At 48.1% G+C, this 17,442-nt stretch overlaps 2 protein-coding genes across 2 annotated transcripts in view; both read right to left on the bottom strand.

Moving 5' to 3' along the window:
• Window positions 1-639: 639 nt before the first annotated feature.
• On the bottom strand, window positions 640-6,814 carry LOC104686504 (solute carrier family 22 member 13-like). Its single transcript, XM_039550136.1, is given in 10 exon segments — window positions 640-1,111; window positions 1,587-1,797; window positions 1,952-2,060; window positions 2,522-2,736; window positions 3,054-3,148; window positions 3,748-3,867; window positions 4,275-4,447; window positions 4,783-4,937; window positions 5,276-5,379; window positions 6,395-6,814. Coding segments are annotated over 10 exon segments (1,650 nt in total). The 5' UTR covers window positions 6,767-6,814; the 3' UTR covers window positions 640-1,015.
• Window positions 6,815-8,123: 1,309 nt separating this feature from the next.
• Window positions 8,124-17,442, bottom strand: part of OXSR1 (oxidative stress responsive kinase 1) — an 88,215-nt gene continuing 78,896 nt past the window's right edge. The window contains exons 12-18 of the mRNA XM_039549256.1: window positions 17,183-17,218; window positions 15,362-15,547; window positions 13,842-13,918; window positions 12,899-12,951; window positions 12,490-12,558; window positions 11,558-11,622; window positions 8,124-10,720 (exon numbers count right to left, since the gene is read on the bottom strand). Coding sequence (XP_039405190.1) covers window positions 10,646-10,720; window positions 11,558-11,622; window positions 12,490-12,558; window positions 12,899-12,951; window positions 13,842-13,918; window positions 15,362-15,547; window positions 17,183-17,218 — 561 coding nt within the window. The 3' untranslated portion in view covers window positions 8,124-10,645. The remainder of the gene's footprint in view (window positions 10,721-11,557; window positions 11,623-12,489; window positions 12,559-12,898; window positions 12,952-13,841; window positions 13,919-15,361; window positions 15,548-17,182; window positions 17,219-17,442) is intronic.

The raw sequence follows: 17,442 nt of genomic DNA, 5'->3' as shown, positions 1-17,442 counted from the left end.
GACACTACCAGAAAAAAATCTTTGAGCTGTACAGTTAAAGATGAAGAACCACCATGTGCAACTCCCAGGCTTCAGCTGTACCCATCCAGTGGGAAAAGAAAGGTGGACTGAGGGACATGAGATAATATGAAGGGAAGCAGAGGAAAAACACGTTTTTTTCTTCACAGTGTAAGACAAAAGTGGTCCTAAATCTTTAAAGACAAAATGGATCCAGCAAAAAAGGAATAGACTAGAACAGAGTAGAAAAGACTTGACATTTCCCAGAAAGATTTGCACTTTTTTCTAAGAGACCAACTGCCACATCCCTCAGTTTCCTGGAATCAATTTGGTCCCACACTGCAGCCCAACAGCACCATTTTCCATGCCCACAGCATCATGACAGGCATCAATTCAAAGCCACCAGCACTTAGCTGAAAATTCTGCTGCCTGTTAGACATCCTTGCTCCCTGCATGCTGTTTCTTCCATCACATCTTTTTTTTTTCCTCAGCTGGGCATCTCAAATTTAAAAAAAAAAAAAAAAAGGAGTGTTTTTTTATGAGAGAACGGGATGATCTTGCTAGACAGCCACAATAAATCACTCCTTGCAAGTGTGAGATTATTTTCAGTGCTGCATCTGCTCCAGCTCTCCTGTTAGTGAGTCCAGTTCTCTGTTGCAAGTTTATTCAGTGCTCTAGTGGGTGTCTCACTGGACAAAGTTTACAGTCTCACCTTCCTGGAGACATGACAGGAAAAACAAAGAGAAAGTTCCTCCATTCTGATTCTTGATTTCTTCTTTCCCTCAAGTAAAAAGCACCCAATTTTCTCCAGTAAGAGCACTGTTGGACACCAGTGACAGACTCAAGTGCCTGAGGACATGCTACAGAAGAAGATACAGGAAGGCAAAAAAGACAAGGAAACCCAAGAATTGGCAGTGATGGCCTGAGCAATGGTGGTGTCCTGTGGTGGAGACCCTGCCTGTCCTCAGTGCCCACACAGCACTGGGCTGCCTTTATCCACAGCCACCTGCAGACTCAGCTAGAAGTACGTGGTCTTCGTGCTCTCATTGTCTTGCCCACCATCTTTTCCTTTCACCTGCCCATTCTGAGAGCTGCTGGTGGCATTTTTGCAGACCTGGTGAAAGGGAAAAGGGTGTAAAAGCAAGGAAAGGTGTGTGATGAGCTGAGGGCAGCCGTCCCTGAGACAAGCAGCCTTCAGCAACCTGGATCCCATTCCTTACTGTTCCTGTGGACACCCTTCTCCCAGCAAGACAACAGAAGTATTGGGGTGCAATTCCACCTGGTCCCATGGGGAATGAGGGCTGGGAGCAATGAGAGGCTGAAAGCCAGAGGATGTGGCTACAAGGCACCAGCCCTTCCCTGAGGAGGGCAGGGGGAGGAAAGCGGAGCACTGGCTGTTCTATCCCATGGACAGGAATGAAGGGATGACCACCATGGGCAGGATTATGGGGGTCTCCTCCCCTCCCTCCACAGTGGGACAGCCCCATTCCATGCCCTCACACCCCTGGAACTTCTAAAGAAACCCCCAGCACATGCAACACCAAGGGGCTCCCCACATCCCCACCCCAGAGGCAGCACCAGGAACCCACCTCAGCCGGGGGGTGGCCATCCCCCGTGTCATCTGCCAGGTCGGTGCCGCGGGTCTCGGGCAGCAGGACACAGAGCAACCCCCCCAGCACGGGGGCGCTCCCAAAGATGGCCATGGGGATGGATCGGTGGTACTGGTCCAGGAGACGGACCAGTGGGGCCAGGATCCCGGCCACCCGCGCTGACATGGAGCACAGCCCCACTCCAGTCTGCCTGTGGGAGCGAGGGGTAACGGGAGATGTGGGCAGGGAGCAGCACCCCCAGGCCACCACGGGGCTGAGCATGGCCATGGGGACAACTGGGCTCCTGCCCCATCACCACCGCCAGCCACAGCAGAGGGAAGCCCCAATGGGTGGGAAGACCTCACCTGACAATGGTGGGGAAGAGCTCAGCAGCGTAGACATAGGAGGTGGAGAAGGAGGCTGAGGCAGCAAACTTGCCAATGGTGGCCAGGATGGTGGTTGCCATGGGCTGGTCTGAGGGGAGGAGGAGAGACATCCGCTATGGGATGGGGGAGGGCTCAGCAGCAGTCACAGATGGCAACTGGGGATTGCAGGGAAAACTGTGTCACCTGCAGGGAGCCATTGCCTCTGACAGGGCCTGAGCATGAACCAGGCTGCTCTGGCCTGGTGGCCACTTTCAGTGCATTCTACATCCATCATCTCACCTCCCCAGGTATTAATTTTCCCAGAGCACAGCTCTGCTGACGGGGGGCCCACTGGGCTCAGCTTTGCCCTCTTCTATCATGACTGGCAAGAAAAGGTTTATATTTTTGGAATGGGCCCTGAGGGTTCAGCCAGGCCCCTGTGTCCTGGCTCAGGCCTAGAGGGATGTGAGCCACCCTGGCTGGGAGGACAGGGCCAGCAAGGGAAGGGCTGGGGCTCTGTGCCTCCCTATCCCAGAGGATGTCCTCTCTGTATGGGATGAGGTTGTTCACCTTCAGGGATGCCGGTGATGATCAGACACACCAGGCCACTCAGCACCAGGAGAACGGCCTGGGTTTTCCTCCTCCCAAACCTCTGCAGAGTGAAGATACAACCAACACGGGCTGGGATTTCCACTGCTCCAAAGGCCAGCTGAGTCAGGTAGATATCCAGGCCAAAATTTGTCACATTCAGACTCAGTCCATAGTAGACAAAGCTGTTCACAAACCTGAAAGCCAGGCAGGGTGGCACTGAGCAGCTGTTAGCCATGAGGAAATGCAGCATTGATCTCCAATGACAACACTTTGACCAAGCCGCAGCATTTCCAAGGAGATGTAAAACCAGAGGAATACCACAGGCCTGCCAAAGCTGGAAGTGCTATAACCTTTCCTGTCTTAACATCCAGAAGCATCTTAAACAGCCAGAAGCAGAAACACCTATCAGTAATTTTCAAAACGCACAAAGTGAATTTAGTTAAGAATAACCATGAATCCCTTCTTTTCTCCACCTAGAAGCCTGCAAATAAGGGACCAGGGAATGTCTTACCAGGCACATAACATGATTAAAGTCACCTTCCGCAGGTTCTTCTTCCGAAAGAGATCCAGGAAACTTCCAGACTTGGTCTGTTTCTCAGGCTTCAACTTCAAAACACAGAAAGTCAAGGAGTCAAAGCAGGAAAAGGAAACCCATGGCCAGCTCCTTTTCCACCTGCAGACCATGGAAAGCCTTGGTGGGACAGGCCTGTGGCACCCAGTGCTGTGGGAGGGAGGGAGGGAAACCAGTGGGGCTGGGCTCGTGCCTCTGTGCTCTGGGTGCCCAGCACAGTGGGGTGGTGACTGAAAGGTTCCTGGGGATGAACACTTCCCCAGTGTAGGAACTTTGGGGTGGGCAAGGAGGGAACTCCCCTTCAGGCCTTTCTGCATGGAAATGCACAGACTAACCAGAGACCTTGTGCTCATCAGTTGCACTCCTGGAATCTTCAGAGGAGAAAAGCCAGGGAAGCGTTGCAGTCCTTCCCAATCCCCAGGTGGACTCCAGAAAGCTCCAGGCTGAGCTTCAGCAGAAGCTGGGCCTCTTCCCTGACCTTGTCCCCTTGTAACTCAACTGGAGCTGGAGTCCCCCCCAGTCCATGGCCAAACCATCCCCAGTGGGAATGGAGAGAGGTTTCTGGGGTGAGCTGAGCTCCAGGGGCTGCTGCAAGGCCCAGGGCAGTGTCTGAGGACAAGAACCCCCCCAGTACCTGCTCCAGGAGCCCTGGCGGGAGGCTGCGCTTGTTGGTGGCTGCCGCCTTCTGCAGGACCTTCTTGGCTTCCTCGATTCTGCCTTTGGTCACCAGCCAGCGAGCTGACTCTGGAGCACCCTGCCAGGAGGGGAGGCCAGGACATGCTGCTGTGACCTGCTGAGCTCCCCACAGCCCCTTTCTCTGGGACCACGTCCAGCAAGCCGTGGCCACCACAGAATCAGATCACAGAACCCCAGAGTATTCTGTGTTGGAAGGGACCCACAAGGATCATCAAGTCCAGCTCTAAAGTGAATGGCCCATGGGGTCAATGGGTCTAAATACCCTAAATTTAGGCTCCAAATTTGGAGACCTGATTCAGCAAAGCAGCTGCTGCTCTCAGCAGTCCAGTGCCCCAGGGAGATTTGCTGAGCTCCACTATCTGCATGCCAATGGGAAAGACGCAGCCTGGTCCTGCAGTGCTGCCACCTCCTCACCCATGCCCTCACACTGCTGTCATGTCTGCAGGAGCTCTGTTCACATCCCACTTACCCAATGCAGAAGAAAAGGGCAAACATAGGAGCAGATCCTGTGATTTCCAGCAGCCTCCAGTTGCGAATCCCATAACTCAAACCAGCCAAAATCATCTGCCCGATGGCAAAACAGCAGTGAGAAGTGAGCACTGCCTTTGGCCGGGAGGAGGCACCGATCCATTCTGTAGCTGAAAGGAAGAAGGAAGGCTCACAGTCATACAAATTATTTTCTCTGATGCAAACAGGGTGCTTCCCTGGAGAAGAATTATTCTGGAGGTGAGGATTAGACTAACCTCTTGAGATGGGCCACTGTCCCCTTGCCCTTCTCTGAGCACCGGCTGGGGAGAAATGCTCCCCAAAGCTCTGACTGAGGGCTGAGAAGATGCCAAAGTACCAAAGGACAGTGAAGAGCAAGACCTGTCCTCACCACGGTGTTTTTCTAGTCAAACATGAATATTTTTATTTCTTTGCAGAGTTTTCTATTGCATCTTGAGAAGCCCCAGGGCAAGGGCACACTACTCACCTAAGGCCAGTATGGTCATGGTGATCCCTGACACAGAGGCCCCCACGACACACCTGAAGGCCATGTACACATAGAAGTGGGGCACAAAGGCAATTCCCAGGCCAAACAAACCCTGGAGGAAGACGGAGATCAGAATGACTGGGCGGCGGCCAATCCTAGGGAGAAACAGGGAAGACACAATCGGTGTCTGGAGAGACCCCACGGAGATGGCAAGGAGCCCAGCAGGTTATACAGTGATTTTTATCACCCTGGTAAGGCTCAGACTAGACTGTGGGGTGACAAGTGAAGCATTGTACACACATGCTGTGTCTCTCTCTCTTCCCCTCCCCGTGTGGCCATGTCCTCATGGGACCTGAGGACTTTGGTCAGGGTCCCTATTAGTGAGAAGTGGTGACAAAATGCACAGGGTGCAGTGTCCAGACGGGCTCACACCACCTGCTCTGTGCTGGGCTGGCTTTGCACACACCCTGGGCAGGGGGTTGCGGCTCCTCACCTGTCACTCAGAGGCCCAAAGATCATGGATCCCAGGAGCAGCCCTGCCATGTAGATGGCCTGGGCAATGTCGTTCAGGTCCTTCCTGTCACACACCAGGTCAAACTAGAGAAGGGAGAAAGAGATGCTTTGGGATCCCCCCTTCCAAGGATGTGAATCCCCACAGAATGCACAGGGCACACAAGTCAGAGGTAGGACAAGCCCTTGGGGCACTCAGTAGGGTCCCTCTTCCATGCACTGGGACGTGCCCCTTGTCCAGCCCAGACAACCCAGGGGAGCCTCCTGGTCAGAAAATTTTGCTCTAGGTGGGCCTGGGGTCAGAAACAGCATCTTCCTTCCTCTCAGACCACCTGACCTCCCAGAGGAGACAGGATGAGTGCAGTGCTGATTCCTGGGACAAGCAGTTAAGGAGATGTCCTGCAATTGCCAGCATCCAGAGGGCATCAATGGAAAGAATGACATGGGGAGGATCACAGAACCATAGAATGGTTTGGATTGGAAGGGACCTTAAAGATAATCTAATTCGAACCCCCCTGCCATGTGCAGGGACACCTTCCACTACCCCAGATTGCTCCAAGCCCCATCCAACCTGGCCTTGAACACTTCCAGGGATGGGGCAGCCACAGCTTCTCTGGGCAGCCTGTGCCAGGGCCTCACCACATTCACAGGGCAGAATTTCTTGCTAATATCTAACCTAAACCTACTCTCCATCTTAATTTAGCTTCTTTCTCAGCAGTTGTTACAACTGTGATGTTAGGGGTTGGACTAGATGAGTTTCAAAGGACCCTTCCAAGCCAAATCATTCCATGATTTTAAATTGGAAGGTTACCCCCTGTATACAGCAAGGTAGGTAACCCAGGGGCAGGAGGTCTCACCAGGAGTGATTCATCTTCCCACTGGCTCTGCACGTGGCCCCACTGACACCTCTATCACAGCCTGCACCCTCTCCAGCACCACACCTGGGGGCTGTGTGGTGGAGCCGAAGTCCCCAACACACACCTGCTGTAAATGTCAGCCCACCCCAGCTGATCCGTGGTCAGGCACCAGCTCTGGGGGAACTGCAGCCATTTGGGTGTCCCATCCCTTCCACATCCCAGCACATCAGCAGGCAAATACCGACCTCGGTCAGCAGGGACGGTGGCTGTTCTGAGGGGTACACCCAGCCACTGCTGCACTTCTGTGTGTCATTCAGGCCGTAGGCCATGATGGAGTCGAGGTCCCAGTCCACCGGGGAGTACATGGAGCACTGCTCAAACTCCCCGTCGGCGCCCCGGGGCAGGGTGAGGTTCAGCTGCTCTTCCTCGGTCAGGTTGGGGCCGACGGCACGGATCCAGCTGGTGTCACAGTGGTGAGGCACATATGGGACCATGAAAAGTTGGCAAAACTGGTGGAAAGCCACACTGAGGCAGGGGATCACAGAGAGCAGCACCAGGCATTTCTGAAATCGCCCAAAATCACCAACTGCTTTCAAAATTTCCCCGACACCTGACATTTGGCGGCTGTGTCTGGGACAGGACAGTGCTGGGACAGACTTCCCAGAGGCCTGGAATTAATGTTTAAACCTCAGATAAGCTCTGCAGTCATAGGCAGTCACTACAAGTACACCATGTAATATATTAATCATCCCTGTGCCACCCACCAACATCCAGTGCTGGCTGGAGCAGAAGGACCCCTGTTTCAGGGAACCTGGGCCACCCCCTCTGCCAGGGCCAGGTGGCATTGAAAGGGAAGAGACTCTTCTCCACAGTGACAGCACTGGCTGCATTTGTTGAACCACTCAGGAAAGCAAGGCTCAGAGGGGCCAAAACAAGCCCAGTGTGATGCAGAGCTGGGAACAGCCCAGAGGAATAAAGGGAGCTAGGTTAATGGATGGGCAGAGCCAAAGACAAGGAAGGGCAGCCAGTTAGTTCATTGTGATTCCAGGTGATGGGAGTTGCCATTTCCTTCATCTTTTGCACCTTCCCCTGTGCAACACAAGCAAACTGGGCACAGGATGTCCCCCCTTCCCACCAGTTCTGGGCCAGTCTGCAGGCTGCTGGGGGCTAAATGCAGGGAAGACCTGGGGAAGGAGTAAAGGGATGGGAGAAATTTTGACATGGGGCAATGCTGCTTGAGGCTCAAATGCCTAAAATGATCACCAAGAACATGAGTCCATCAGTGTTCAGCCCATCCCTAATGTAGGAACAGCATTTGCCTGAGGCCCCCATTGAGATGTCCATGAGGTGCCCAAAGGCCACTTCTCCTGGCCACAGATCCATGAGAAGGGCACCGTAAAGCATGATGGAAAACAGACCATTCATGCAGCACTGGGGTTGACCAGTGCACCCACAAAGAACAATTATTGCGGAGGTAGAGAGGAGGGAGTGCAGTTCATGCTCTCACCGCTTGTCAGGGCATAAATCCTCCCACTTTCACACCAACCTGTGTCATCCCGAGGCATTCCTGGACACGGGAAGCTCATTCCCAGCTGCACAGGGCATGCAGAGCTTGGAACAAACCTCTCAGCTGGAGACAAGCTCTCAGGGCACCATCCCAAGTGCCCTCCTGCTCCGTTTCTGCACACAACTCCTGCAGAGTTGGACTTGCGGAACAGTTTGGGTTGGAAGGCACCTGAAAGCTCACCCAGTTCCAAGCCCCTGCCATGGGCCTGGACACCTCCCACCAGACCATGTTACTCAGAGCCCCATCCAGCCTGGACTTGATCTCCCTGTCCCCCTCCTGGGGGCTGCCAAACCTCCCACCATCCCAAACAGAAACACCCCAGGGGTTGCAGACACCACTCAGACAAACCCCTTCCCCAAGAAACACCATCCAACCCAATGACAAGCAAACCACATATCAAACACCTGGCAATGGACAATTTGTTCTTTATTGATTAAAAATTAGACACATGCAGTAAAATACAAAGTCCAAAAAAGGAAAAAAAGCCTGACTATTTTACATCTTTCATTATAATCTACAATACACCAAAGTTGTGAAGAGGATCCGTTTTCATTAACAGAGCATTTTCCTTAAAAGTAGGAACTAACTTAAAATTACCACCTGCTTCCAGGTTCAGATCAGAAATTTGCACAAAAACCAAATTCTTAATGACACTGGAAAACAATTATGAACAGCATTGGCACTTACTGGAACAACATCAGAAAAGACAGTTGTCTAGCACTGTAATAGCCCAAGTAAATATTCTGGATCCCTACCCAAAAGATCTGGAGATCTAGAGAGCAAAACCCATCAGCTTCTTCCTCACTTAGTTTCTCCATTAAAGAACTACGGAACCTTGGGTTAGCGTGAGCTCAAGCTCGCTAAGTCCTGGCTTTGGGAAAATGGGGAATAACAATAAATAGATGCTGCATTGTTCCATTTGAGCAGTTTGAGTCCTAACCTTCCTCAGCACCAGTACACAAATGAACGAGGAGGTCCCCGGGGCATGCAGGCAGACGGAAAATAATACTGTACCACAACTACCTTGTCTCTGTATCCTAAAGGTTCCCAACACATCCACACTGAGCACAGGGTGACGGGAAAATCAAGGTGCCAGCCTGCTCTTCCCAAGCCAAGAAGCTCAATGGGGGCCACCACCAACTCCCTGCTATCGGGCACGCGCTTCCTGGGCTCTTGAGAGCGACAGCTCAGCACCTCGGGATGATCTCGCTCCCAAATTGTCATCCTCCTCTCCCTTCCCTTCATACTCACCAGCCACGGGGCTGCAAACAGCCCATGGGGACACACCCAATATCCACCCAGAGGCTACAAGCAACAGGGGCGGTATAAAAAGAACATGCACAATTCAGGAAGCTTCCACAGCTGCTCATAGAGAACAAGATGTAAATACAGATTGTTCATCTGAAGACTTGGAAATTAAAAAAAAAAAACCCAACAGAACAAAAGTCCTAATTGAACCTAGTCATTCCGCTCTGTTTCTGCATTGTTTGTGTCTGATGGAAACAAAGCACGTTTCCATCTGTGTGTTAAATTACAGACTTACAATTTCTGTGTAGAAAACACTTCAGAGCCAAGAGCAGTTACAAAGGCCAACTGTGAAACAGTAGGAAAAAAAAAAAAAAAGAGTCAACACCATTTATTATTCACATATTGCATTACAAGTGTCTCTTATCAAACTCAGAGCATAATTTATATTATTCATGTAGAAACTCAACTTCAACACCACATGGAAAGAAAAGCTAAATACGTGTGTACAGGGGTGCAGTGACATCCTGATCAAAGATCGAGGCTTGGGCCGACGCGCAGCCGACGACCCAAGGGATTTAGTGCAGGAGGGACAAGCCCAGCGCCCGCTTTTGCCCAGTACGGCCACTCTACTGGCAATTCTTTATTGCTGTAAAACATGACAGGGAGGTTCCACGGGTACCAGCTTACAAAGGACTGGGGAACACACTGGGAGGCCAGCCAGGCATGACCAAACTGGGTTTCAGGGACACTTGGAAAGAAGTGCATCTGTTCCAAAGGCAGAGTGACACAAATCTCCACTCCCTGTGACTGTGGATATTGTGTTCATCATCTGAAAGACCAGTTTCCAGGCAGCAATGCCTTGCTGGTCTGTTTCAAGAACAGACTACATCTAAGATGCAGAATGAAAGCAGCAGGAAGGACTGCTTAATGTAAATTAAAAGGTTCAGCCCTCATGCCATGCCTGGCACTCATGTGGAGAGAACCAAAATGATAAAGAAAAAAAAAAATTAAGGCAGTTTACAAAGGGAAGCTGACTTCTAACACCTCAAAGTCAGGGAACTTCTCAAAAGCACAAACAAAAGGGAAGGCGGCTCTCCCTCCTGTGGGTTAAGACTCCGCTTGCTTTCTCACGTGCAAGCATTCAAACCAGCAGTTTTAAAACACACAGCCAAAGAGAAGCAGATTTCTCAGCACTCCAGGCGACCCAAACAACATGTACACTGGTGTTTCCAATAGAAGGAGAAGCAGGTAGGGAACCAAAAAGAAAAAAATCCGTTCAGTATTAAAACTTGTGCAAAAATAGCAAGTGAAAAAAATGAAACCACATGTAAGCAAACACTTAGGCAAGATCATCAGAGCAGTGGAACCCCCTGCTTCGTACTCAGTAGTATTTTTCTTTAAAGTAAGGCAATAATAAAATGAACATGCAGGCAATGACGTGTTGGGTCTGCATGTTTGAGATGACAGATACAAAAACATGAGAGTTGTTTACAAAAGGTGTAAACGTCATCGGTAATTTCAGGAAGGTTTGTGATCCTATTAAGGAAAATGTTAAAGCTTCTAGGAAGGGGGCTGTAGTTCAATTCTTTGGCAGTAGTGGTTTTTTTTTTTAGGCTAACAGAAGCATTACGAATATGCACATGTGGGTTCTCTGTTGGGAAACATCTCCTGGGACCAATGTTTAGCTGATGCTGAGCTGTGCAAATCCTATAAGTTTGCCATCATCCGGAATTTCTGAGCCATCAACACCAGATGCCTGAAACAAGAACAGAGATCCAAATAGCAACACCCATGCTCTACCTTTCAGCACAAACCACAAGCAGGTGTATCAGACACGGCCTGGGGAGGAAGCAGACACAGGACAGCTTTGCACTGTACTCAGCAGCTTGCACTACCCAAAGTTAAAATTGAGTGCTTTTATATTTTTGCCTTTTTTTTTTTTTGAAGCTACAAAGGGCTGGTACTGAATGTCTGCCAATGTCTGCTCCAACTAGACATTTTATGTGCAATAACTGGGGCAAAACAAGTGAAAACTCCTTACAGGAAGAGTAAAAAATAAGAGCACTTACTCCTTCACTCCCAATAACCTGGTTACAACCTTTGCTTTGCCACTCCCCCTGAGTTTTACCACCTCTGAAAGATTCACCTGCTCTGCTCTCAGTTTTGGCTCTCTTTTTTGGCCCACCTCTCTTATTTTCTTTTTCTTCTTCATTTCCCCATCTCCTCCTCAGGGACAATGAATCTGTACCCTCCCTCATTCTCTTCCTCCACAAAAGCAGTCTGTGGCAATTCTTAGCCCATCCACCTGCCCTGAAATATTTCTGCAAGTGCACATCCCAAGCCCCAAAAATACCCCTTTGCAACATTTTTACATGTTTATTAGCACATCATCTGATGCTTATTTATCTCAGGTGCTGCTCAGAGGATACAAGCAGGGAGCCTGCAGTGCCTACGGTTATACAACCAGTAAGAAGCTTTGGGAAAGAAGGGAGGATTTAGAGTGCATACATCAGATGCCTGCAGTAGACATCTACATGCAATGCCTTCTCCTTGCAAGGGACAACTCGATCAGTTAGGGAACAGGAATAAATACCAGTCTGAAAGTGATGGATCTGTTTGCCTGGGGCTCTTCCACAATTTTCTGCAAATTAGCTGCAACTGAAATCACACAGACACAAAGAAAATGGGCAAATATTAGCACAGGCCGGATAAAAACATCCCAAACTCATTAGTCCTCTTTCTATTACGTAACAAACTTTGAATTTTTACACTGATAAGGAAAGATTTAGGTCTCAATTAGACTCAGTCTACTTAAATCTAAAGCTTTGAACTGTGAAAACAATGTTATTGTTACTACACTACTTTTTCAGAGGTAGTTATTTTTCCCAGGATGTGATGGGATCAATAGTAATAAATGCCCAACTGCACTTGGAAATCCAGTTAATTTTGCACTAGTAGCTGTCCTGTGTACAAGGAACAGCTTTGCTTGCTGCACTTGGAATACACAGGCAGTGCTGACAGTTCAAAAGTCTCACCTACTGCACAGTAGGACACATTTATTTAGCAAAGTGTTGTTTGAGGCAGCTGTTCTCCCCATACAACTCGTGCTGCTGCCCCAGGGCATGTGCACCTCACACTTCCTTCCCCAGCCCTAATTAAACCCAAAAAGCCTGGCTGATTCCAGTCCCAGAGCTCTGTTGCACAGGATCTGTGAGCAGGACAGGCTTGTGCAGCAGTTTGGTAATGCATCTCTGTCATGACTTGGCTAATGCATCATTAGACTTCTTTCTGCATTACAAGGAACATTTGCTTCACAATGTTACCAACTAAATCATCACCTTGTGAACTGGGGGTTGCCTACATGTTGGCACAGAACTGTCACCAGAACTGACAGCAGTTGGGCAGACCCACTGGGGTAGAGAATCAAGGCCACAAGAAATTTTCTTATCACCCACTAATCAGATCATTTTAAACATGCAAAAGGTAACTGAAATGGTTAGAGCAGAAAAAACCCCTTGTAATTACCTATTACCAGATCTCTGCCATCAACAAGACCTGCTGAAATGAGCTCCTGAGACACACCATCTGCAGTATCTGTTGGGGAGAAACCCAAGAACCATCACCACAGAGCAGAAGTTGTCCAGCTGGTGAAGGCACCACACAGAAACATGAAGGAGCTTGTACAAACCAAACAGCAAAAGTGTTCTCTACAAAAGACAGATACCAGGGTGCACACCAGGTGCTGTGAATTCACTTGAATTCACTGAAGGGCTGCACTTTGGCCACATCCATGAGTTTTACAGCAGTGCTCCAAGCCCAACCACATCCAGCCCTTTAGGAAGGCACTGTGGACAGACATTCACACAACCGCACAACCGCACAACACCAAACACAAAACTTCCCCTTCACACATTGGAATTTCCCACCAGCTCACCTTTCCCTGGGGTGAATTCAAACCGAATATCATGGAGCTCTTTATTTGAATTCCTGTGGAAAGAAGAGAATTTTATATAAAAGAGACCATTTCATGGCACTGATAGGTGCCCAAAAGAAAGTGCTGTTGTTGAATAATCAGTCTGCGAAGTGAATTCTCTGCATTCTACCCCCTCAAAGGCAGAAACTCATCACTTGGGTGTGCATGTGGAAGCAGCACAGTCTGCCTCCCAACCTGACAGAGCCTGGGCCACTCCAGGATAGGTGAGTGCCACCTCTCTGGTACAAGGCCATGTTGTTCCACTGTCTCAGCAACTCATATCCCTCAGCAGAGGTATCCCTGGAGTGCATGTTTCAGAGGAGGGAAGTGCTCACTGGCTGCAGATGCAAACCCATTATGGAAGCGATGCTCAGAATCCCCACTCTAACACCTACCAACAACCAGGATGCCTCCAGAGATGAGAGGCAGGTTCTTTTAATGAGAAACAGCAGTGTGTGCAATGAGTGCAGAAGAATCCTTTGTTCTGCCTATTTCTAGTGACACAGACCAGAATCCACTCCCTGAACTGGGTAAAAGCTCTTCACTCTCAGAACCGGCTAAAGTCTGAAGTTGTGCATGAAGATTAAGATCATTCAGCACAAGGCCAGAACCCCTGGATCCCTGAATCCTTTAAGGGAACCCAGCTAATATTTCCTTCCCACTCCATTAGAGTTTAGCAATGTTTACACAAATATGAAAACCTCTTTCGATACACAGGTTTTACCAAACTGAAGTGGATGTGATAAACTGCTTTCCCAGGTCCCAGTTTCGGAAGAGCAGATGAAATCCAAGCTGACAAACAATGTTTAACTGCCACCCTATTAATTAAAAGGCGCAGAAGTCTGCCAGTGTCCCTCTCTGCAAAGGTTCATGTTGACAGAACAGGACAGTTTTGTGCCCTTACCTTAACCTTAACACAAGGTTGATGGGGACTCTCACGTCTTCCTGTACCGGAGCTGCAGCAGGGGCTGCAGGTGGAGCCTGCAATGGGATTACATCATTTTAAAGCAGGTTAACAATTCCTTGCTCTGGCTTTAAAACTAGAGGTAACCTTGATCAGCTGTAGGTAAAAGTTTAACTCATCGTTGGAATCATGGCACTACAGTGAGAAGAACAACAGACCAACGAACCAGGAAAACTTCACACTTGAACAGGAGGGTCTCTGCAATTGCCTTGAAAAGAGTAAAAGCTGCACAACTTTGAGAAACGCCAAAATGGCAGGAGACTTCAGAAGTGCTAAATGTAAAATGATTGCTTGCTTTGCATTAAAACTTAAGGTTTTTGGATATTCATGGCAGCTTTAAGACCTCCTGTGTTTTAATCCCTGCCCCAAATACCTGATTTAAAAACCTGATACAACTCTATCAGTAAAAAATTTAATTTGCAGATTAGCATGTACTCTCCGTTATCTTTTTTTTCCCATGAAATCGAAGACTTTAAGAGCATCTAGCAGCAGTTTTATAGCTGCCTATTTTCAATTCTAAATTACTTCTGAGTAGTTACTGGAATGTGTAATCAAAGCATTTTATACTTGTCAGCAGTAGATTTCCAGTAGGGAAGATCCAAGAGTTGCCCTGCACTTGTTACAGCACTTGTGATATTTCCAGTAAAGAGCCATGTGTTAGTCAATCTCCACCAAAAAAACCCAAATAAAACAGAGAGGGGTCGGTCACTTGTACTGCCCATGCTGAGGCAAGGGTTTTATACCTGCAGGAACAAGACAGACACAACACGAGGCTGATAATTTAAGCATAGAAGTCTTGACCAAGTGTTTTGCATCTAGACCACTTGTTTTTTCACAGGAGAAAAAAAATAACCTTTCATTTAAGACTAGCATTTTACTCCAAGGTGCTCTTGGCCCAGCAATGCAGCTCAGGGCTTCTGATCACAACCTGGTTTCTGTTGAAGCTGAAAACCAAGTCAGTGAAAACAAACAAGGGTTCATGGAGAAGTCCAGAGCTCTGCAAAACAGTAACCAGTGAGAGAACAAGAACCAGAGGAGATAATGCCATAATGGTAACACACTGACACAGAGAGCTCTGAGGAAGAACATACTGACACTAAGAGCTATAGAGACGAACACACTGACATAAGTTCATGAAGTTCAGCTTAGGACAAGCTACCAATAAATCAGGTATTGGGCACTAGTGGCAGATACTCTGCTAGTGCAAATCCAAAGTGTCACTGACACCAACACTGCTCCAGCCTTCACTGCTGCTGGTATTTCAACTGCTGCGTAAAATTCAGGGATTAAACACCGGCCTTTATTTAAGAGATTTGAAGGGGTTTGATTTAAGTATTAAAGCCATTTTAATGTTGCCAAGAATATGTCAAACTTCCATGGTTTCAGATTGTTCTAGCACATCTGGAATAGAACAGCTAAGGGAAAACCTGAAAGCTGGCAGGAGGGGTGTTTGCTCTTACCTGGGCTGCTGCTGGGGCTGCTGCTGGGGCTGCTGCTGCTGCTGGGGCTGCTGGAGGAGCCTGGCTGGGTGGAGGTACAGCAGTTGGAGGTTGTGCAGGTGCTTGTCCTGCAGCCTGAGGTAGTTCAGTAGGTGCCTGTGCTGGAGCATTGAGTGAAGGACCTGGAGGCTCAGCTGATGGAAACAGCTACAAGCAAAAAGGAGTTTTAATGAGAAAAGCAACTCAGAGAGTTCTGATTCAAGCACCAGCTTTCCCAGAAGTGCTTGTCTGCCACATAAATCATTTAGAGAAGTTCTAATGCCAAGGGCATTCCCAGGCCTCCAGGACATTAACGCTGATCCCAAGTTGGTGTTCAGGGGTTTAACGTGTCCTTATGTCCAGGGACCCATTCTGTCCTGACATTTGCAAGTTTTACTCATCAGTAAACCAAGATACCAGCATGGCTGTTGATCTTGGACAAAAATTCCGTGCTGTGGCAGGGCTGCGTGCCTTGCTATCCTATCCAGCTGGGATGAGAGCATCCTATCTTTCAATCTTCCTCTTTCCTGGAGTCTGAGTCCTACTTATATTTCCAAGTAGCCACGCACTCAGAGCAGAACAACCCTGCTTTGACTTGTAGTTCCTTTCAGAGAACAAAACCCAGCAAAGCAGTGAGATAACTATCGACAACTAAGCCTTTCCAAGCAAATGTCAGAGTTACTTGGGTATCGATGGAAAGTGAATTCAGAGTTCTTCAAATCACACTAGAGAAGGTTTAGGATTGGACTTGACTTTGGTCTCTTGCAAAACACAAAATCAACTAACCAAACAAAAAAAGCCACTCCCCCCAAAAAACTCTATATGAAACTAATTTGAGGGTGGGGAAAAAGAGCTAGATGGAAGTTTAATCTCTTTTTTACCTCTTGTTATTCAGTACAGAGAAACCAATTTTGGCATGGTAGCCAAAGAACTGTCAGTTTGACAACACTTCAGTGTGCCCTCCAGCTCACTCTGACGGGTTGTAGGAAATATAAATCATCTTCAATGTTGGAAACCTGGACAGGAGACTTCCAGTGGGAAAACTCACCCCAAAGGGACTCTGGTTTTCAGCTTTTTGTTTAAATTTAGAATTTATGCCAAATTACAGTGCCAGAACTGTGGTCCTTCTCAAGATCTCCCTTTATAAACACTTCTTGGAAACAAAGGAAGAACAGGACAGCCCAACTCAAGACTAATTTCTAGGAGACAGCTCTGTTTATCTTTCAACACAGGTAGGGAAAAGACAGACATAGCACAGCCTCTGGAAGATAAGCAGTCCCTATCACTGACAGATAAGATATACTGATATTCCTAATGTAAGAAACAGTTCAGAACTGAAGAAAGATGATAAATTGCAACTGAAGTTTTGTTTGCTATCAAATACTACTACAGATTTCTTTTACAGTTCTGAGCACAGGTTCCAAAGCAGAGAATCAGAGAATGCAAACCAGACATCCTAAAGTTGTGTTCTGTTGGGTTTGTGTTGTTTGGGGTTTCTTTTAAGGAGGAAATGAGAAGACAGTTGTTTTGCTTAGATTATTCTTGTGACCAATTCATTACCTTACAACAAACAGTCTTTTGCCATAGCAAGCTGACAAGACATACAACAAACCTCAAGAAGAGCTCTTGGCATTACACAGCCAAGGATTCCTTTTATAGGGAGCTCTTCAAACAGAGCTCAGCTAGATACCAGCTTCTACTTCACACAGTATTGTGTACAAAGGCTAATAAAGCATGTTCCTTGAAACAACAGCAGTAACAAGGAGACATCTTTTCAAGAAGCCATTTGCAATTATAACTTACCTCGGAATTCTGTACAGGTTCTTTCACTCTGGGAGACTGAAAAACAGAGAAGAAGATGTCATTGCCTAGACCAAAGTGAAGCTTACTGACTAGGAGGACTTGTCAGAACCATACTGAACACGAGAACCCTACATAATTGTTTCAAGTTCCATATGTGTATTAAGATGCACGATAAAAGGGACACCACACGATTTGTTGTCATATTGTACCACCCAGAAACACCGTCACATTTCAGAACTTGCAGTCAATATTTCCACAGT

The sequence above is a fragment of the Corvus cornix genome, chromosome 2 (assembly GCF_000738735.6).
Source record: "Corvus cornix cornix isolate S_Up_H32 chromosome 2, ASM73873v5, whole genome shotgun sequence".
NCBI lineage: Eukaryota > Metazoa > Chordata > Aves > Passeriformes > Corvidae > Corvus > Corvus cornix.
This window is presented reverse-complemented; position numbering and strand designations above follow the sequence as displayed.